At 45.3% G+C, this 23,180-nt stretch overlaps 1 protein-coding gene across 2 annotated transcripts in view; it reads right to left on the reverse strand.

Annotated features, from left to right (window-relative positions):
• Positions 1-16,253: 16,253 nt before the first annotated feature.
• Positions 16,254-23,180, reverse strand: part of cntnap5a (contactin associated protein family member 5a) — a 145,721-nt gene continuing 138,794 nt past the window's right edge. For both annotated transcript variants that reach the window (XM_026145972.1, XM_026145975.1), the window contains exons 21-24: positions 23,024-23,111; positions 22,743-22,937; positions 21,538-21,612; positions 16,254-19,087 (exon numbers count right to left, since the gene is read on the reverse strand). In XM_026145972.1, the coding sequence (XP_026001757.1) occupies positions 18,891-19,087; positions 21,538-21,612; positions 22,743-22,937; positions 23,024-23,111 (555 nt within the window). In that variant the 3' untranslated portion in view covers positions 16,254-18,890. The remainder of the gene's footprint in view (positions 19,088-21,537; positions 21,613-22,742; positions 22,938-23,023; positions 23,112-23,180) is intronic.

Below are 23,180 nucleotides of genomic sequence, written 5' to 3' on the forward strand. Positions count from 1 at the left end.
GTGCCGGTCATTAGCCGCTAGCAGCTAACGCCATGCTAACTTCTAACTCTGCTAATTTAAAGTTCTCAAACCCAGTTGGACTGAAGACCTTTGAGCTGTTATTACAAAAGGTGTTTTGTGTGACATGAGGGACCCACGGCACACAGCACTGCCAACACTGAACTGTTTATTCACAGTGTTTCAGTGACTCTGGTTAGGCAGCTGCTCCTCTCTGGTCCCAGCAGCATCCTCGAAGGGGAGACATGATTAGATAATGGAGGTCAGGTGTGTGAGTCAGCCTCCACTGACACACGTCAGTGATGGGCGTCCTGTGAAGACCAGGCCTTGATTTAAAAGTATATTAAAATATATTAATATTTAAAAATGAGCAGAATTAAAAGACTTGAGCAGACATTTCTGTCATATCTACAGGAGATTCAAATGTGAAGGAAAATGAAGACTGAGAGTTGGAAAAACAGCAGTTTGAAGCTGTCACACTCACACACTCATGGATGCTAATGTGAAAGAGCTGCTGAGCCTACAGCTGCTCAGCCTCCCTGTTTCATTAGAGCGGACACGGTCAGAGCCATCCCCACTCCATCCTGGTCAGCTTTTCTTTGAAATGTTTGAACTAATTTATTAACATTTTTTCAGACTCCATCTTCTCTACATCACACATACTGGCCAAGGTTCCTTTTAAAAGCGACACTGTGTTGGACTTCAATCAATATCAGTTCTCTTCCTGCTAAATGAGCGTCAGCAGGCTTCTTTCACCACGTCTTTTTCCTTCACTGTCTGTTCTTTGTGAAATGCAGAAGCAGTCCAGAAAACAAAATGACTCATGTTTTTGTATTCCTTTCAAAGGCACATTCTGGCATTTGGAATCTGTGTGACGCTCTTCAGATTTGATCACACATATCAGTGGAGATCTCATCTTTATCTGATTTACTCATATTCCATGTGAGTGATTTATTTCCCTCGACTCTCATCTCCCACGGGAATCATGGGTTCAAGAAATTGCTTTATTGTTCTCCAGTATCTTTCATGTCAAAGTGCTCAACCCAGTAAAACTAGGTTTAGTCTCATTATTATTATTATTGAGCTAAATGTCAGAAATGTTCTTCCTAAACATCCTGAACTTAAATTTGGTGACAACCTGCTTGAAAGCACTGATCTTGTCTTTCAGACAAGAAGATCAACTTCAATGGGGATGTGGCGTACAACACTAGAGGCCAACTCCAAGCCCATAGCACAAGTCACCATCAAGTGCGGGATCTACCAAGGAGATGCTCTGTCCCCACTGCTGTTCTGCATAGGCCTGAACCCCCTCATTGAGATAATTGACAAGACTGGCTACGGATACCGACTACGGAACGGAGCAGTTGTCAGCCACCTCCTGTACATGGATGACATCAAGCTGTATGCCAAGAGTGAACGAGATTCACTGATCCACACTACCAGGCTATACAGCAATGACATTGGAATGTCGTTCGGACTGGAGAAGTGTAGTCGGATGGTAACAAAGAGAGGGAAGGTAGTCAGAACTGAGGGGATTGAACTACCAGAAGGCAACATTGCAGACATAGAGGACAGTTACAAGTACCTGGGGATCCCGCAGGCGAATGGGAACCATGAAGAGGCCGCTAGAAAAGCTGCAACCACCAAGTACCTGCAGAGGGTCAAGCAAGTCCTGAGGAGTCAGCTGAATGGTAAGAACAAGATCCGGGCCATCAACACGTACGCCCTGCCCGTGATCAGGTACCCTGCTGGGGTAATAGGCTGGCCAAAGGAGGAGATAGAAGCCACTGACATAAAGACAAGAAAGCTCCTTACCATGCATGGAGGGTTTCACCCCAAATCCAGCACCCTGAGGCTGTACGCTAAGCGGAAGGAAGGGGGCCGGGGACTGGTGAGTGTCAGCACCACAGTCCAGGATGAGACAAGGAACATCCAAGAATACATCACGAAGATGGCCCCAACTGACCGAGTGCTCAGTGAATACCTCAGGCAGCAGAAACCCAAGAAAGAGGAGGGAGACGAGGAACCATCATGGAAGGACAGGCCCCTGCACGGTATGTACCACCGGCAGATAGAGGAGGTGGCTGATATCCAGAAATCCTACCAGTGGCTGGACAAAGCTGGACTGAAAGACAGCACAGAGGCACTAATCATGGCAGCAACCAAGTGGCCGGCATAGTAAACAAAAACCTCTGTGCCGAGTATAACCTGGAAGTCCCGGGGTCAAAATGGTAGACGCCCCCTAGCCATTCTGCGTGTCTCTAGCAGCTGGTTCATTTATGCTGCCAGACGCTCGTGGAGTGCAGTCAGCTTCTTCAGCCAGTAGGCGTGGACCATGTCGTGGCCTGGTGCTGTCCAACTCATACTGGAAACCCTTTCTTGGATGTCTGCCACGGTGATGGTTACTGGACCCTGTTCAGGGAGGTTGCTGTGGTCTGCTCTTAGACCCACGAGCCACTGAGCATTGCTGTTATGTGCTGAGTCCTTCTCCCCTTCCAGTATTGCTGACTCTCCAGCCTCGGTGGTGCTGTTCTCACATTGTTCCCCTGCCACTGAGAGTACACCTATACTAAATAAATAGTAAAGTATTTCAGTTTTTGTCCAAACTTGTTAAAGACCCTTCAACACGCAGTGAGATTTTAAAATCTAGTGTAGATTAGGCTTCAAACTTTCCTTTTTGCTAAAGCATATAGTTAGGGCTGGACCAGGTGACCCTGAATCCTCCCTTAGTTATGCTGCAATAGATGTAGGCTGCCGGGGGATTCCCATGATGCATTGAGTTTTTCCTTTCCAGCCACCTTTCTCACTCACTATGTATTAACAGACCTCTCTGCATTGAATCATATCTGTTATTAACCTCTGTCTCTCTTCCACAGCATGTCTTTATCCTGTCTTCCTTCTCTCACCCCAACCGGTCGCAGCAGATGGCCCCGCCCCTCCCTGAGCCTGGTTCTGCCGGAGGTTTCTTCCTGTTAAAAGGGAGTTTTTCCTTCCCACTGTTGCCAAAGTGCTGCTCATAGGGGGTCATATGATTGTTGGGTTTTTCTCTGTATCTATGAAGCGCCTTGAGGCGACTTTTGTTGTGATTTGGCGCTATATAAATAAAATTGAATTGAATTGAATTGAATTGTGTGTCACTGAGTGATGTTAAAGACTGGTTGTCTTCTGATTCAATTTTAAATCTACGTGTGATTTTATGTCACACAACCAATCAACAGTCTGACTCCCTCATTGATTTACACAAAGTATCATTCCTATATTTACTGTTTTTTTTTTCAAATGGTATTAATGACCATTGTGTCTGTTAGACAGGTGAACCTTCAAAGTATGAAACCCTAAATAACTCTGTAACCCTGCTGTCTTTCATTTATGGAACTGTGACTGGAGTAGAATCTACATCATTACCAGTGTGGGACTAGCGTGAGTGGTTTTATAAGGCTTTTATCAAAATTATAGATAAAAATGATAAATTCTGCAACAGTCCTTAGTCCTCAGATGTACAGTGTCCTTTGGGAAAGTGATGCTGTGTGGGCTGAAGCCAGGAGAACTACAGCTCAGGAATGGTTCAGCCTCTTTAATGGAAAATTCCAAGTTGGAATTTTACCTCTCCCATTAAATGCTTGTAAATATTCTACCGTCAGCGGTTAATGTTATTACAACAAAGTGGAAGCATTGTTTCCAATAAACTGCACGTTCAAATGTTTCGTCTCGCTAACGTTTCTTCTTGTCGCATGTTGAAGCTCTACTGGGAACCTTGTTAAAATCCAACCATGCAAAATAGGATTTTTTGCCATTTTTCAAGTCTGGTCTTAAACTTCTGATCGGGACAAAGCACCACATGCAGTGTTGTAAAGCACGACGCCACTGGACTCTGGAGTAGAGATTTGTTTTCAGGAGGGATGAATCTCAGTTCTCTGCCTGGCAATCGGATGGACGAGCCTGGGTTCGGCGGTTCCTAGGAGAACGGTACTTGTCTGACTGCTTTGTGCCAAGTGGAAAGTTTGGTTGAGGGAGGATTCTGTGTGTTTTGAGAGTTGGGCTCAGCGCCTTATTTCCAGTAAAAGGAACTGTTAACGCTTCAGCATACTAAGGCATTTTGGACAATTTCATGCTCTGAACTTTGTGGAAGCAGTTTGGGGATGGCATTCAAAATGACTGCAGACCAGTGCACAACGAAGCTCCATAAAGAGTTTGGAAGTTGACAGAGTCCTGACCTCAGCTCTAGGAAGAATGAGCAAGAATAGAGAGTGGAAGCCAGGCCTTCTCATCCAACATCTGTGTCTGACTTCAGGGGGTCGACATCATATTAAACTCTATAGATTAAGAATGAAATGCATCTCTAGTTCATATGCACTTGAAGGTAGATGAGCGAATACTTTTGGCAGCGTAGTTCAGGCATGGGGAAAACGTGCTTCCATGTGTGACTGGGTTCATGAGGTTTGTCATGCAAAGTGCTCTGAGCACTCAGAGCGGTAAAGCATGCTTTAAGTACCAGTCCTACTAATTACACAAGAAATGGACTAAAAATCATTTGCAACTGGTTTGATAGGATTAAAGCGAGGAGGTCAGGAGAAGCTCCCAACAGTGAGCGTCTACAGCGAAGCTTCTGTCATGACCTATTGCTGCATTTCAGCCAGTGTCTTATCAAAGTTATGGAATTATGAATGCAGAAAAGTGCTGCCAGACTTTGATCCACCGTGCAATAGCTTCTTGAACACGTCTGATTGGACCTGGTTTATCTTTTGATATGATAGTGACCCTAAACACATTGCTACACTGCAATAAAGGCACGCCTGGAGATAAACACACAGTGAACACAATCAGTCATGGATTGGCTTCTCTAGAAAGCATTTTCTATCTTTACAAAATATGTTTGAGGGTTTTTGTTACTTTTGCCCGAGTTTAGAATATTGAGACAGTCTCTGCCGGTCAGGCCTCATTTTCATTTCAATGAGACTTCTTACCTACATAAATAAGGATGTATGTAGTTACATTTTGAGTAACCTTTCAGATTTTAAAACACATTTGCTTACACACATATCCCCTGTGGCGCAGCCGGTGTAGAACTGTCCTATCACGCGTGCCGGGCTCTCCCTGTGTGACCCTCTGTGGTGAGGGAGCAGCTGACAGCAGCTCTGCTTCAGAGTTAACTGGACTAACATTTCTGATGTCCCCGGATCTCCCGTGCTGTATCCTTGTGTGTTTCTTTCATATTGGAGGCTGTTCATCGGCACTTGGAGTCATTTTATTTGATTATTTGCAAATATGGCAGTTTTCTTGGGTGGTAATTGTTTTAAAGGGGCATTGAGCTGAAGCGGTTCATTTTTACTGGTGTTGAAAGAATATAATCTTTTATGAACTCCCTCGTTACTCTCCTAATTATGTTTATTGTACCCTTTTGTCTACTGTTGCTGTTAATTCATCTTTTGTATTCTCTTATCTCCGTGGTTTGGATTTGTCGTCCCAAACTTGCATTTAGTATTTAGTATTTATTTATTTATTGTCATTGTCAAGAACAATGAAATTGCGTTTGGGGCTTCCATACAACCCAAAAAAAAGAGCCAAATTTAGAGCCATAATGTACAAATTAATTAAAAAGAAGACTGTTTAGCTCAGAGTAAAGCTGCACAATGTAGTCCAAAGATTCTTCTTATAGTCTTAATGAAAGTCATTTGCAGCTCCGTGTTTGGCCCTTTACAGAACTCCATCACTAGAAGCGTCTGCCTTTCTCCATATACAGCGTCCCATCCACACATATGCAAACAGGCACGTGGCTTTGACCAGGGACATGGGCTGAAAGTCTTATTATGTTTAGACTCCAGTATTTTAATTAGTTTGAGGAAACATCATACTTTGAGCTACATCGGACCCTTTTATTGTGTTCGCCACATGAGAAGGACTTCCTGGCATTAAGCCCTGGGGGCAAACTTTTCTAGAGTGCATATGTGAGATTGAAAAAGTGGAAGAAGCAGTAAACTACATTTGCATTGACAGCTCGTTGCATCTGCCCACAGGCAGCCAAGTTTGAGAGTTGTTGGAGGCTGAGTTTGGTTTGTGTAGTTTCTGCCCTGGAAACATTTCCTTCTGAAAGCAGCGAGGAGCTTCCTGGCACTAGCCTCACTGCCATCTGTGTCACAGTGTAGCTGTGTGACAGCTTCCTTTATCGCTGGTGTTGAGACTCTGTTCAAATAGCTTTATTCTCCGGTATTTGTCTAATATCTGGGGTTTAAATGAACCAGCTCTTCCTTCTGTTACATGTTTTTTAATAAACTATGATTAGTTTTAAAAGTCTGCCTCACCCTCAGCTCTGCTGGGTCATCGCCTGTCGGCTGTTATTAGATGTACAATGAGTACCTGAAATAATTGCCGACGAGGAGCATCCCTGCATTTCTGAGAACCAGCTCACCTGTGTGAGTCACACACACACACACACACACACACACACACACACACACACACACACACACACACACACACACACACACACACACACACACACACACAGCAGTATAGCTGTGTTGTGTGCTGGCTCATGGGGAGGCTCATCTTTACATTGAACACATTAATAACTTTGCTTGCAGTCTCAGTCAAGTAGCTCTCACACAGGAAGTCAAAAGTGTGCATGAAAGCGCATTCATTGTGCCACAGCTCATTAAGTCTGACGTTAGGTGGAAGGGAGTCTGTCTGTCTTATTTATGTTAAAAACAGCACCTGTGCTCCCAGGAGTGTGTAGGCGGCCCAGAATCTGAGTCTAATAATGAAGCAGTGGAGGGGATTTTAACGACTTCATTGTATCTCTCAGGTTTGTTAGGGACAAGTGTGTGTGTGTGTGTGTGTGTGTGTGTGTGCGCGTGTGTGTGTGTGTGTGTGTGTGTGTGTGTGCGCGTGTGTGTGTGTGTGTGTGTGCGTGTGCGTGTGTGTGTGTGTGTGTGTGTGTGTGTGTGTGTGTGTGCATGTGTGTGTGTGTGTGTGTGCGTGTGTGTGTGTTAGTAGCATGAATTTCAAATACATCTCAGATATCAGTTGGTGAATGGGACACATGTGATCTCATCTGGCATGATTTCAAATGAGTACCAGCTGTGAGACTCTTACCAGCATTGTTACTTTGTATCACACTGACAGAGATTCACTTTGTGTGTCTGGTGCTGTATATTTTCTGCCCGATTTAGCATAATTAGTATGGATAATTACCAATAGAAACCTCTGTAGACACAGATGGAGCTCTGTAAAGTTTGGCTGAGGTTCTATGATAAGCCCCTTTGATATGCAGCTATGAACTGGCCATTTGCCTTGAAAAGCTTATTTTTTAATAATAATATGAGAGCAGGAATGGAGACGGCAACAGTTTAAGTTCCTGCAAAATCAAGTTAACAGGTCGAAGGAGAATAAACTGTAGCAGTCCAAAAAGAGCCCTGCGACAGACTGGCGACCTGTCCAGGGTGTACCCCGCCTTTCGTCCTATGACAGCTGGGATAGGCTCCAGTGCCCCCCGCGACCCTGAAAATCCTTTCCCATCCTTTCGCGGAAGCGAATGGATGGATGGATGGACAGTGCAAAAAGAGGACAACAGCAACTGATGTGCTTGTTCACAGTCCTCAGTGAATATTGTGACGTTAATGATGCTATGCTGATGTTTTATGTTGTACTTTTTCCTCAGTGGGGTCAATGCACTCGTTTTTCTGTCCAGAGCGGCACAGATCAGACGCCCTAACCACCTCGACTGCGAGGGAGCGGTACCTCCTGATCCCTCGGGAGCTTCTCTGAGACTGAGCCCACCACTCTTTGGAGCAAACTCATTTCAGCTGCTTGTATCTGCGATCTTACTCTTTTCTTGGGTCACTGCCCCCAGCTCATGACCATCGGTCGGGGTTAATGTACAGCTGGACTGGTCTCTCTTGATTACAACTGTTCATTATAATTACTGCTGATACTGAACTGATTTAGAGTTTTTCATCGTTCATGAACAGTCATGTCTTATTAATAGAGATGAAATAGCTGTTACGTAGGGAAATCGCAGGGTTTTATAACAGAACTAATCTTGTGCATCAAATGTTCCAAACTATGCTAAAACAACAGGATAACAATGTTCAACACGTATTTGTGCACGTTTCTTTACACCCTCGTGGAGGGGCGTGGTCTGCGGCGCCGCTGCGGGGAGGCTGACACGCTGCAGCGGCGTCAGCTCATCACGCCTCCCTGCATTTAAGTCTGGACTGAGTCCTGAGTTTGTCGTTGCTGTGCATGTGTGGCTGGCAGCTGAAGAGCTGCAGCCGAGAGGGTTTGAAACAGCAACCGTAATAAAGAGTGAAAGGTGGTCGGGTCTGCCGTGCGTCGTCTTCAGCCGTGCTATTCTTGCATTATAATCAGCTACAGATGTGACTTTCATTCAGTTTGTTATTAACGTTACCACTCAAAGTTACAAGAGGATGGATCGACAGCAAGAGCAACTATGGAGACTGTTTCTCATCCCAGTGGTGAGCACTGGTTTAAAATGATGACATCGGGGCCAGAGCGGCTTCAACAGTCTAGACACGTTTTAGGTTTACCATAAAAGGAACGAGATAAAATTTACATGTAGGTCAATAATGGATTCAAAGTGTTGTTTAAAAAGTGGAACGTTGTGTTATGGTTCCATAACCAAATTAGTTATCAGTCAAATTTTCAATAGTTCCTGCTTTATCTGATTTGATGTACGAGGAGCTAACCTCAGCATCACTCTATCCTAATGCGGTTTTTGCTGCGCAAGGTTCAGGTGGGCTGGGCTTTTTGGTCTTTGAAGTCAGCAGGTAGATATGCAAGTAAATGAGATCATGCAAAATGAGACACGGTTTCCTGGAGTGAAGTCAGTTTTGACACAGCTAGCTTAACTAATTAACTGTCAGCTGGCAGGTGTTTGGCTTTACACTTACTGTCCAAAACCTTCTGCCTATGCAGCAGTGAAGGGATGTCCTTCAACCTGACAAAAGCCAGCGTGAAGCATCCCTGCATGTGCCTCATGAAGCTCAAACTACTTTTTGTGCTGTAGACCAAAGTAGCAGCAATCCTTTCATCACCTGAGAGAATTGATTCAGTATCCATTTATGAACAAGTCCTCATCAACACAGTGAGTGATTTGTATTGTTATAACAGCACAGAAACCATATTGTTAATTTGCATTGGCACTGGTGCCCTACCCTCACTTTTAAATGCATTTAGACACTGAGGGTTTTCGGGAGGAGCCATGCTGCTCTCTGAGAGGAAGCTAGTACCATGCTCTCCTGAGTTTTAAATGCACTTTAGAACAGCACACAGCAACACTACATATGAGCAGGCGTAGGGAGGTTTGAGGTCTTCACTCACCCCGGGGGCCGTCAGGGCTGGGGGGCTGGGAGGAGGTGCTGGCCGTCAGACTGGGGTCTGGGATGCGGGGCCTCCCTGCTACTGCAGATAAGGAGGTGGTCCGCTTGCTTCCACCCCAGAGAGAAGGGTTACATCTCCTGGGTCTAGGTGCGGCTTGCCCCTCTGAGGGCGGGGGTACCTGGACCTGGGATATAGAGTATGTTTGGGGAGTGCGACTGTCTGTGCAGTGTCTATTTGTATCTGTCTACACGTTGGGTGAGTGCCGAGTATTTGGTGGTGCATATGGGGTGGGAATGCACGTTTGTGTCTGCGTGCACCTGTTCGTCTGTGCCTATATGTCAGGTTGGGTCTTAGACTCAACCTCTCTGGGTACATCTCAGGCCCTCCAAGGTTTGGAGGTCTGTCTCCCCTCACCACACTCCCTGCCGGTGGCTGATGCCCTCAGACGTTGGTGTGTTGGTGGTCCTTGTCGTCTGGGGCTGGGCGCTCATGTATGTACCGGCTCACTCCTGGTGGCCGATTGGCGGGGCCGGGCGCCTGTGGCCCGGCTGGGCTCCTTCCTCTGGGCCTGAAGCTCGGTCCTCTCTGGCACAGCTGGCTGCCGGCAGAGCCCGCGGGCACGCCACTGCAACCCCCTCTGGTCTCTGCTCCGTAGCTGCTGGGTGACCTCTCCTTTGGGGCTCTACTCAGCTCTTCCCAGGAGGGTGGCACGGTTCCCCCCCTTTGGTGGTCCTCTTCGGGTCCTCGTACTCTGGGGCGTCTGGATGTCTGGAGTTTTGATCTCCTCCATACCTGCTTCATACCCTGGAGGACGGGGCTGTGGCTCCCCCCACACTCCCTAGCAGATCGTTACATGGAGAAACCTTTGGAATGCAAGCATGCTGATCCACACAGGTGTGCACACGAGTGTTCACAGACGCGGACTAAAGCTTTCTTGGCTGCTGCCTCAAAGCACATTGTGCGCTGTCTATCTTACGTGCTGCACAATATCGTTTATTATTTAGTATCTACTGATATCTACTGTTAGCTAGTTTATTGTGATGGTGCTGTTTTTATTATGTTGCTCTTTGTTGTTTGCTTTCTCTTCTGTTTTTTTTTCTCCATACAGGTGATCCAGGTGTTTTGTTTGTTTTGTTTGTTTTTCTTTCTTTCTTCCCCCCTTCTCACCGTCTCTTCTCCCCTCTGGTTTTCTTTCTCTCCCTCTCTTTCTTTCATTCTTTCTAAAAAAAATAAGTTTATTGATATCTCTGTGTTCGTGTGGTATTTATGGAGCAGCCTCTTGCAATCAAACCATTTGCTAGGGATGGGTATCGTTTAGGTTTTATCTGATACCGGTGCCAAATCGGTACTTTTGAAACGGTGCCGGTGCTCAAACCGGTGCTTAAAGAATGGAGAACACAAAATTGGTCCAAAAACCTCTCATGTTCAGCTGTTTTTTGTAAAAAAATATAACAATGTTAGCCTTTTCTGCAGCTATGGGGCATATATGGTATCACTCTTGGCTGGAAGCAGTGCTTAAACAATGGAAAAAACACAAACTTTGTCCTAAACCTCTCATGTTTAACTGTTTTCCACTTTTTCTTTGGTCATTTTAGCTTTTTTAGCCAGGGTGAAGGGAGTATCTGCCATCAGACAAGAAGACAGCCGCATGTAGCTATGATGGTGTTTGCTAGTTCACCTTACATGCATTAATGTAATCACGTGGTTAGCCTACTCAACGTAAATTACACACGAACAACATTAAGCTACTCACGCAGAGAAGAACGGCTGCTGCTGCATCATCATCCTCATCATTTCTGCTACACTGGCAGGGCTAGGGGCCAGGACTCTCCTCTTCGTGTTTTTGGGGGATGTTGCTGACTCCGGGTCAGATAACAGGCAACCCACGCACAGTAGATGCGCTCGGTGTGAGGTCTCGCAGCAAGCTATCAAATACGGCGCATTTCTCGGCTTTTAAAAAAAACGCTATGCGTCGCCAGGTGTTTCATCGGATTTGAGGTGTTACCTCCTTTGACAGTATCACAGTATCAGCTTAAAGCACTTGTTGCTGCTGAGTTTGTATATTTTGCTGTGAAGTACAGCCAGACTTTTAACCGCTTCGCCTTGGGCATTTTTAATCTGTAGCTCTGCTCTAAAAGAACGTACGTACCTGGCCCCGCCTACTATCCTCGGAAACGTAAAATGATTGGCTAGAAGTGTGTCACAGCTCAGGGAAAAAAAGCACCGAAATAAAGCATCGAAATGTGCGCTGCTTTTCGGTCTGGTTACTACCGTTTATGTCAGAACCGGTGCCATCATGGCACCAGACACCGGTACCCATCCCTACCATTCGCTGATCAGAACTGGTTCAGAAGCACATTTCCTTCTCACACACAAATGAATGCAGCACATTAAAAGCATATCTGTGGTAGCTTTTATCCCTGCTGAGTTATCAAGTACTCTACATATTGCAGGCAAAGCGACAAACACTAAATATTTTAAGAGCTCATGTCAAAAGTGGCCAGGAAACCAAATGTGAAATCTTTGCTAGTTCCAGACTAGCAAAGAGGGGCGGTACTTCTGGATTGGCAGACCGGGGGGTTTTGGTTCCCATTTTTCAGAAGGGTTACTGGGGGCGTGGGGGGGGGGTTCAGCTATAGAAGGAACACACTCCTCAGCCTCCCTGGGAAAGTCTATCCTAGGAGAATTCATCCATTAGTCAAACCTCGGATACAGGAGGAACAATGCAGTTTTCGTCTTGGTTGTGGAACACTGGACCAGCTCTTTACCCACTCAATGATATTTCAGGGTGCATGGGAGTTTGCCCAACCAGTCTAAATGTGCTTTGTGGACTTGGAGAAGGAGCTCGACCGTGTCCCTCAGAGTGTGCTATGGGAGGTGCTACGGGAGTATGGGGTGTCTGACCCATTGCTACAGGCCATTTGATCCTTACACAGCCGTTGTAAGAGCTTGGTTCGCATTGCCTGCAATAAGTCGGACTCGTTTGGGTGATGGGCTCCGCCTGGGCTGCCCTTTGTCTCCGGTTCTGTTCGTAATCTTTATGGACAGAATTTCTAGGCGAAGCCAAGTTCTTCACTTCGGTGGTCTCAGGATCTCATCTCTGATTTTCGCAGATGATGTGGTTCTGGTGGCTTCATCAGGTGATGGCCTCTTACACTGAAATGGTTCGCAGCCGAGTGTGAAGCAGCGGGAATGAGAATCAGCGCCTCCAAATCTGAGGCCATGAAAAGAGTAGAGCGCCAGGGACGAGACACTGCCCTGAGGGGAGGAGTTTAAGCATCTCGGGGTCTTGTTCACGAGTGACGGGAGATCGTCAGACGGATTGTTGCAGCGGTCGCAGTGATGCGGACGCCGTGCTAGTCTGTTGTGGTGAAGAGAGAGCTGAGTGTAAAAGTGAAGCTCTCAATTTACTGATGGTTCTACGTCCCTGCGAGCTGTGGGATCTTTATGTGCTGAGAACATCAATATTCTCATAGTTTCCCATTTTTTGCACAAAAACTTTGGCACATATAGATCGTTGGAGAAAGAGTGAGCTGCTTATTTACACAGTGCTTACTAATGAGCATGCTAGCGGCTAACTTGCAAGTGTCGACACACCCACAGTGTCAGGGGAAGTCACAGAGGCGTGGGTATTCACCACACTGTTTCTTTTGCACAAAGGAACACTAAACTGTGAAAACACCAGGATGGCACATTTTATTATTATTAAACTTTTCTTTATTAGAACACTGTACATATAGAAATCCTTCATGTGAGAATTGCTCCAAGAGTGTTTCATTAATAATTGCAGCCCCGTGTTTCATCCCTTGGCTCTATTTCTTCCTGTTTTCTTCTTCCTGAGCTGCCTGAAGATCTTATTGATCTAAACTTTGCACAGCAATTATCAAAAACACTGGGGAGCACAGCAAAGTAGACACTTTCCTATTTCTTTTGCCTGTGCACACAACACGAGCGCGTGGAGTAGCAGGAACAACTTATACCAAACACTTTATATTCAATATTTTTAGCAGCAGTTTTGAATCGATTAGCATAAATTTATTTGCATAAGTTTAGTTGCTTCACTCGTCAGTTGTTTTGTTGTAATTGCCACTTACACTAATGGTATACGTTAGTAGAGGGAATGTATTTTGTGTACTGCTCCAATTATACTGACCATTGCAGTAAATCTTTATTACTGTTTGTGTATAATTGTGAATAAAACTCCAGACATTTGCAAACTTAGTCGTATAAAATTCCAATGACGAGAGGAAACTTATGCAGCTCCTATCCTGATCCTGTGTGCCGTTTTTACCAGGTGCCAACTAAGTGACACCAGCCTCCGGGAGTTATTGAGCGGACTCACTGCTTTTTAGCGCCCGTTTTCAGTATAGAGGTGAGGATGCCTCTGAGGATGCCTTCTGTGAATATTCTCCAAAAATACTGCCCCGCTTCAAAAGTTGTTTGTATGTCTAAAATATATTTACAGACATTTATATCTTACATGTTAATAAAGTTCAAACTCTGCTGGGTGCCAGGTAGTCCTGGGCTTCTGGGGCCCTGTCAACGACTCGTACCGGGGGGCCGGCCTGTAGCAGGGTCAGCTGGCCCTTGTCTCTGGTCCTCTGGGACTCTCACCTTTGGCTTCCACCCTTCGGCCCTCTTTGGGCCTTCGGATGGTCCTGGTCCCATGTCTGTCTGCCTCCAGGCCTCTGGGCGGCATCGCTGCAGCTTCCCACCAGCATTATCAAATACATATGTGGCAAAGACACAGGCACTCATGCACACTGTAAGAAGACTGTTGATTCATGTATCTGTGTATTTTCTTATTTCTTGTTCTCCAGGCGCAGCAGTCGGTGATACATCGTGCACTTCTATTTGTTTTCTAACACGTAACTGTGCAGAATGATAAATGCTCATTTTTAATTTGATGGCAGGAGCAGGGGCACGCGTCACACTGTGTTGCATCACCTCTTATTTCAACATCAGTCCAAGTATGCGAGAACTGAGAAAACAGAATGCTGTACTTTTGAGCATCCAGTGGTTTCCCACTGATGCCTGACATCAGAGTTCAGCTGCAGTTCGCAGCCTCATTTGTTGTTTCGTAATACACCCATTTTTTCCAGTGTGCCACAGGTCTGGAAAGCAGTACACAATGTCATTTGCAATGGTTTTTCTGAAATAAGAAATCCAGTATTGTCACGGTATGGCATGGCACACCGTGGAAGGATGTGGGGAAGGAGGACCCAGGCGCGGTGCTCTATGTACAAACAGTGTTTATTTACAGAGTGAAAACAACGTAACAATAAATCCCCGTGTTCTCCCAGACTCCCGTGTCGTGTCTCCCGTGAATAGTCCGTGTGCTCTCTGCTCCCGTGTCAGCACCCCCCGGTGCTCGCTGCTCTCCGTGCCTTCCACGCTCTTCCTGCGGGAAGCAATAGCGCAGCTGTCAGGACACTCAGAAATGGCAGGCATACACTTTCTGACTAAACTTAGGCAGGGTGACTAACGTGGAGTCTCATGCAATGATCCCGCGTCGGTGGGAGCTCCAAGACTCTCCTAAGTAGCTCCCCCGACGAGCCCTGATCAGCGGCAGGTGTGTGGCTTCGGGTGTGGCCAGTCCTTCCACAGGGCCACACCCCTCAGGCCTGCAGGTGGCTGAGCTCCATCCTCCAAGCATCCCCGCAGACATAAACACACACACTCACACACTCACATCTACAAGCATGGAGGAGAGCAGCAGCAACACCAAAATACATATAATAATAATAATAATAATATAATACATAACTGCTCAGGGATCCTGGGTCGCCCAGTCCCAGGACCCTGACAAGTATAGTCCCCTGTAGTGCTGCTGATGCAGGGCCGCACCTCCATCCTCATGTCGGAAAGACTTTCTGCTCTTTTCTACACAAGCTTGTGACTAATTGACCTAATTGGTTATCAGTCTTCCAACAGCTATTTGTTTGAACATTACTGAAATGTTACACTGTTGTTGCCAGTGTCCAAACATATAAATACACTTCATAAACTTCAAAATGCTAAGAAGACAAAATTGAGAGATAAGGAAAGCCTGTGTAGAACACCGGTGCCAGTTCATTGCTAAACAGAGTGACTGAAAGCTTTCATCCTTCTCACATCCTGTGGACAGAACTGATCCAACTACCACTTTAGTGAGTTTGTATGTACTCACTGTTTCTGAAAATCTCCAGCTTACTGTTCCTTCCTGAACATCACTGCAAAACTGGTAAAGCTCTTCCTTGAAGCTGAGAATGCTGAGATAATCAAAGCTCTCCCAGAGTCCTCGTCTGAGTTATACGAGAAAACCGCAGCAGCATGAGAACGTTCTTCCAGCTGTAACAATCAATAACTGTCATTAGACATTTCCATAAAACAAACAAACACTACAGTGACGACTCAGCTTTGATCGGAGAGTTTTTCTGTTCCTCTGTTCAGACCTGATCTTTCTTCACACTGAGAGATGAATCGACCCCGCGTGGTCGGGCACAGACAGAGATTGATGCTGGACATCCTGCCTGTAATCCGTCGCTCATCTTGATCAATACGAAAACTGTGACTGAACTTTGTCCTTGTTAGGAAAAAAGACAGGTCAAAGGTACAGATACAGTACTCAATAATCAAACAAAAAGCCTGTTCTCCATCACATCGAGACTCTCACTCAGAGAACCAAGGTTACAGTGTAACCGCACGTTAACGTTGGCTTCTGTCACTGAAACACTTCAGATGTCCAGATGTGTGCTTCACCCACTTAACAGGCATTTATCCAGGCCACTTCGTGAGTGAGTCTGTAGCAGACTGACTGCACAGTGTTAGTGCTGTTTGATCCTCTGGGGATATCAGCGTAATGCAGATGCACCTTTAAGGTTCAGAAGTAAATGGTCTGTATTTGTATAGAAGTGAAGCCATTTTACAACAAAAAGTAGCAATATATCGACTTTTATTATTAAATTATACATCTATACAATAGATTCTTAATAAAACCGCAGCTATACAAATCATTAAGAAGTGAGCACATGATATTACCCATTGCAGTGTAACTGAAACTCTCAGAGGTATGCATTCATTCACAAATATGGGGATCATCTTCAGGCGTATTTGGAGGACATGCACAGAGAGGGTACACGGGCTCAGCCACACCGCTGTCCTTCCTCAGCTGGAGCTCCAGTCTTTGTACGCATCAGTGCACCGGTCCAAACATTTCTACGTGAGGGAAATCTCACTGCTTTGTTTTTTAAACATTTTATTCTGACATTCAGATCCCAGGAGAATGAACACTTGAGTTCATGACAAGATGCTAAATAAATGGCCGTGTTTCTGTCAGCTTTTCTTTGGACTTAACCTTTACATTTAGCCCGTTAAGTTCAAAGCATAACTGATGGTGACAAAGACAGGAATGCAGCCAGAGAGCAGCTGAGCCCAGGATAATGAGTCAGTATGATAATGCAGAACTGGGCTCAAAAGGCTGCTTTTGAAATTTAGACAACGTGATTTGTTTTCTCTGGCATCACCTTCGTGCCCACTAGAAGCAAGGATCTAAAAAAGCAAAGTAGTCTCCATTTCCATCCGTCCTTTAATTTGCCTTCGTCACGTCCATTTGAGACAGAAACCACTGCACTCCCAGTAAATCTGAAAATAAATTCATTCCATCCGGTATGATATTGGCCGTCTTCTTTTATGCAAAAAGCTCTAAGCACCGCCGGTTAGTGCTCTAAAATACAAGCCAGATTAAACTTCTGCTCTACGGCTTTGGTGCTCCACAAGTGAATGCTCTATGAAACAACTCCCAGACATTTGCCAGCAAAGTTCGGACGTTCTCCTCCACGAAACCTCGCAAACGTGCTGCTGTGATTCTAACCTCGTCACTGTGACTTCTGTGAACCCAAAACCTGTCGTATGAAGCAAACTGCTGTCTGTATGTTACTGAACACAAGCTGCAGGGTTGGAGGCTGTAACTGCTGCTACTGGCTGCCTGTGGTGTTTCACGTGGACCCTCTGCTTGATGATTACACCCTTTAGTCTTGGCATAAATAACTGCTATAAATAATACATTTCTCTCAGTTATTTTCTTATTTCTGCTACTTTATGACACAATTCACACCTTTTTTACACATTGCATCTCCTTCATTATGAACAGAAACAGCTGCAACACTCGCTGTTGACACTGAGTCAGGGCCTCATTTATCAGCTGACATTTTTCTCCTCGTTAATATCAAGTTTGTACGTTTTGTTGTTGTCACATGAAAGTAGCGACGTCAGATTCAAATTCCACCGATGTTCATTTATCCACGTAACACTTGGTGTGGCCGTGCTGTGGCCAGGTTTATAGAAAAGACTGTGACGAGATGTTCACTGGTCCCGTTGGCCAGCAGGGGCTGGTCCTCGTTGAGTCAAACAGAGAATAAAACAGGGCTTTACAGTGTGACTGATTGCTGGGCTATCAGTGCTCAGCACGAGGCTACTCTAAAGGATGCCATGGCGGCTACATCCATCCCTTACATATGTGGCACGTCTGTGTGAGGTCGTCTGTGAGCACGGCAGCCTCACACGCTGGTCACACCTTTGTGACATGAATCTGGGAATGACGACAACACAAACAGGGGTTATTGTGGTCACTTCTCCCACCCAGAAACCTCAAATATGTGGGTGTGTGGACCCCCGTCTATGTGCTGAGGGTAACTTCATGATGTGCTGAACACTGTGCTGTGGGCACGCGATCAGTTTTTATTATCATGGTCGTCATTATTATTATTTTCTTCCTGCAGACGTTGATAAATGAGGCCCTCGCTGCACATCAACAAAGAATCTATGGGCCTGTTCCATCTGTCAGTTTGCACGCTGCTATCAACCGCACCGTGGTAAACAGCCTGTTGAAAGAAATGTTAGCGATGGTCACCCCTCGCCAACGGCTGCGCTCTAGAGACCATGAAATTCTATGAAATTCCCATTTTCTTCAGCGAATGACAATAAGCTCTTTTGTGGGGACATGTGCCTGCGTCTGTGAGGGTCACAGCAAGAACTCAAATCCAAACAGATACGCAAATCAGGCACTCACACAGTGTCGGCAGTGTTGTCCCTTTGCTGCGACATTCACCCCCAGTGGAAACACAAACAGAGAGCAGCGGATGGATGCATATCTTACAGGCCTTGCCTACATTTCCTGACTAACAAATACAATTTAGTGAGTCCCACAGAAATGTGGAAATATTGTTGTGCACATTCAGGACGGTCGGCGGCTTCTGCGCTCGCCGCGCTCGTCCACGCCCCCGCGTTCACCCCTGGGAACGATCGACTTTTGCTTTACACATTTCGCAATGACGGAAACCACGGCAGCTTGATTCTGACAATTTCACCAACATCAAATACACTACGAGCTGCAAAGATTCAGCCGCCTGCTTTTACAGGAGCATTGAGAGTGGAGTCTGCTGACTTTTGCAGAGTCCCTGGGGAACTTCCAGGGCGGAGATATGCAGTGTTGTAAGAAATCCTGCGGCAGCACGTCCACCTGTGAGTCCTTTAGAAGAAAGAGGTAAGTTTGTGACATCGGCTGCACGCTGCAGTCAGATGTAGTATTCCTTCACGCTGTCTCTGACTGGGTTGTGGAGGTGCAGCTCAGTCCTGTAGTCTGTGTACATGCTGTGTCTGTGCTCCTCTTTGATGCTGCCGCTGCTCCTCTGGGCCCGCCGCTGCTGGTACACCAGGCGGATCACCACAGCCAGTGCGCACACGGTTATGAAGACCACTGCAGTGACCACACCTGGAAACGACGCAGGGAAGGCAGGTTAGATGATGGCGGTGTTGGTGGCCTCAGGTTTAAGTAGTGTAGGAGTGTTAGCAGTACGTTTAGCCCTGCACACATGTGGACACAGGACCTTAAAGCTGGGATTACTGCACGCTTGGTCTCTGATCGAATGATTTCTTTGAACAGTTCCTCTCAAGGATACCTGAACAGCATCAACGTTTAATGAGAGCACAAGATGTTACTACACAGGAGTCTGCGTACACTCTAATATGTGAATAAGTGAAGCTTCCAGTGTGTGAAGGCTAACGACTCGTTAATGATCTCGACCGACTATCGTACAGCTGGTAGTTTATCTGTTCATCATGGCAGCATAAAAAGGACTAGTTTGACTTTGGATTGATCCCAAAGGTAACTGAGTGAATACATCAGGACAAAGGCTGTTTCTTCAGGACTTCCAGCATCATTAGTTAAAACGACTTCACACTAGTACAACTTATTTGGATGCGTCCCCACGGGTCTGGGAGGAGACACGCTGGTTAGAATATTCAAGGACAACCGAGGACTGCTGGAACAGCATCCTGTCCACAGTGGGGTTTTACACTGCGACGGACCAAGAGGGGGCTGACAGAGAGAGAAGCTCCAACACCAACAACTCTGAATCTGACTGGGATTTACAGCTGCCCACACGGACCAGTCAAGCCTTCTGGAGTCAAACACGATGAAGATGATCATTTTCATACATAATGGCACTGTACCAACTGTCAGCGTGATGCTGATGCATGGTTAACCTAAGCTAACGCTACCTTGCGAACGCATATATGTACATATTTGAGCCTGTATGTGTAGTCTGCATATACAGACTGTGTGGATAAGAGCCCCCCCCCAAAAAAACAGCCAAACCTATTTAATCATGTCACCTATGGAGAAAATAAAGGGTCAAATTACCACGACATTCATCCCCCGGATGAGTGGACGGAGACTTCTGACCAAAGCAATTATCTCTTTATTTCTCAGCAAGTTTGGTAAAAATGATCCAGACAAATTTTACAAACGACGATGAAGAAGCTAATCTAATCTACTTTCCCTGAAACTGAGTCCACCTGGTCTGACAATGAGTTTGTCATGAAGAGATTTGAACACTCCTGCACACATCGTGTGAGGGAAATTTTAAATGGGTGGATTTTAACTCAAAGTAAGTAGCCTTCAGTATTAGCATCCCCTTTGTGCCTTTGAAAGGAGAATCAAACGAGACTGCCGTCCTCCTGTGACAAACATCATTGATTAGACATGATTTACAAAGATAATTAAAGAAAACAGGATGCATCACAATTTAATCTGCAGCCACAACAAAGAGATGATGTCAAATTTCCGAAGAGCTAAACTGAAATAAACAAGTTGAATGAAATAAATGTTTGTAACAATCAAAGCTATCGTATCATTTATTGATTGGAGCTGACTAATCCTCCGACTGTGATTGAATAATGTGACTTTTATTGAGAAATGTACTGATTTGTCTTCTTGTCAAGAGGCTGATGAAAAGACTGCAACCCTGTCAGGTGTCTGTGGTGAAGCTGAGGGATCAGTAACACCTCCGAGTCCCTGATGGTTGCCTGGAAACTGGTCTGAGCCAAGAAGCTGTCTCACGGTCACCGCGGGAGACAGCTTCCTTCACTCTTTGATGGTTGTGATTTCACAAAACAGGTTAATTAACAACATTTAAATGAAATTGTCCTTATTCCAGCCTTTATGTTGAGCTCGACGGTGTTGTGTCTTCATATTTACCTTACAGACAGCACAACAGATGCATATCTGATATGATGCAGATACTATCATATCTGATATCATATCTCACAGTACAATAATATTGAATGGGTTGCATTGTTGTATTTTGTCATGTTTCTCAGGTCTTTGTCTGAATTTCTACGAACATTATTGCTAAGGATTGTCTTATTGCATTGGAGTCACACTGGGTTAAATATGTACACTTGGGTTTTAAGGGGTATTTATTATTTTCTTCTTTTTTTTTGGGTTGTATGGAAGCCCCAAACGCAATTTCATTGTTCTTGACAATGACAATAAATAAATAAATACTAAATACTAAATATGAAGCAAACAAGCAAATGACAGAGCTGTTACCGGAAACAGGCACAGCGCCTCAGAGAATGAACACTAAAGATGATCACAGTTATAGGGCCTCTGATAGGCTTTATAAGTAATATCTGGGGACATGTAGCTATAGAATTAAATGCTTGCTTGTTCAGAAAACACACATCACAGCATCAAGTTTCATTTCAAATAAAAAGAAGGTTTAAGACACGATCGTGGCAATAAGCTCGAGCTGGGCCGAGTTATCGAGAGATAAGGAAAAAGCATTAAGACGGAGCCAAATGGAGAGAATGACAAATGACAAACAGCTGGGACTCATTTTCAATTAAGCAAAGGAAAAACAGGAGCACAGCACAGACCTGCTATTACAGCCAAATCCTTCTGGGTGCTGCCGGCACGCTGCTCTTTGTCTTTATTTGCATTTACAGCCTGATCTGCAGAGCAAAGAGAAACATCATCATTTTCATACATACCATGTCAACTTCTCTTTACTGACTGGCTCCTCCTCCTGTACAACGAGGCGTGCTGCAGTACAGTGCATGACATGATGATTACATTTGGTTCATGAGAGGCAAAGACAAACAGTCTATTTAAATGTCTCTGCTTCTGAAAACGATTTTAAACAGCAGTACAACCCTGGAAGTCCTGATTTACACAATCCAGTTTTACTGTGATCATGTTCTGTTTGGTTTGTAGCTCTTTGGCTTGTTGCACCGCTGTGACGTCAGCCAACGTTTCTGTAACACATCCAGTCCAGTGAGAACAGCTGTCTTTGTGTCTGGACTTCAGGCAAACGAGAAACTATTTCACATGCGGGTCGGGGTCATCTTCTTTAAAACTGATCGCTGTGAAAGACGCACAGAGCAATGCCAGCAAAAAGCCAGCTCGGTGTCGATACAACAGGAAAAAGCAAATATGGAAACCAGTGCTGCTATACTGGTCTTAAGATAACAAACCCTACAGAGAGCTCTGGCCTGTGTACATAAGATCCAATGCTAATGCTAACCACACTGTCATGGAAATATGATCCTAACCATCACAAACTGAAACAGAAACTCTTCAGTAGCTCAGCTTTGGTTTCATGTGACCACGACACTTTTATCCAAGCCTTCTCTGAACCATCTAGATGTTCGATGGCAAACTCACGCTGTGGCTTCTTGAGCAAGGGGACTGTGTGGGGGCTGCAAGATTTCCATCCATGACGCCGTCGTGTTGCCAACGGTGGCGACTGCGTCCCCGCGTGCTTTAGGTCATTACTGCTGTGTGATTTTGGGCTGATCCACTACGATTCACGTCTCAGATTTTGATTCTGAGCTCCAGACCGAGGACAATAGATGGTCCTTTTACTTTTATTCCATTTATGAAGAATTGCACAGCTGATGGTTTCATTCTATCCAAATTTCTCAGATGACTTTGGTTCAGTTTTATTTATGTAGAAACAAATCACAGCAACGAGTTCCTCAAAGTGCTTCAAAGACTCAGATTAACAGACAGAAACAATCAGCTCGTGTGTTTGTGAGTCTAAGTAAACAGATCATCAGTGTCATGGATGTGGATGTTTTACCTTGCAGAGTATGTGACTCGGCTAGCGCGCCACAATTTGATTGGACCAGCGGGCCACGGACGGTGACCAATGAGCTCCCGCGATTGGTCAGCGCTACCTTCAGTGGTGCGACATGATTAAACTGGACTGAGGAGAGGCAGCCAATGAAACCTTTAGAAGCTCCTTGTATCACTTCCTCATCAAAATTCTCCATTCCTACAAAGACACAGCCGAGGAGTGAGAAATGCTTCTGGCTTCGTTCGGTCAAAGCTGAATGAGAAGGACTGATTGCAGAGACTTACTGGTGACTTTGCCTAACGTCAGCGATCGTATGAGGATCAGCTCCGCGTCAGATGACAGTGTGTACTTTCTGTGGATGTCCTGGTTGATCTGGTTGGATAGAAAGAAATCAGATAACAAGGTGATTACACGAAATTCAAAGCAAGGTAACAGCAGCTG

The sequence above is a fragment of the Astatotilapia calliptera genome, chromosome 16 (assembly GCF_900246225.1).
Source record: "Astatotilapia calliptera chromosome 16, fAstCal1.2, whole genome shotgun sequence".
NCBI lineage: Eukaryota > Metazoa > Chordata > Actinopteri > Cichliformes > Cichlidae > Astatotilapia > Astatotilapia calliptera.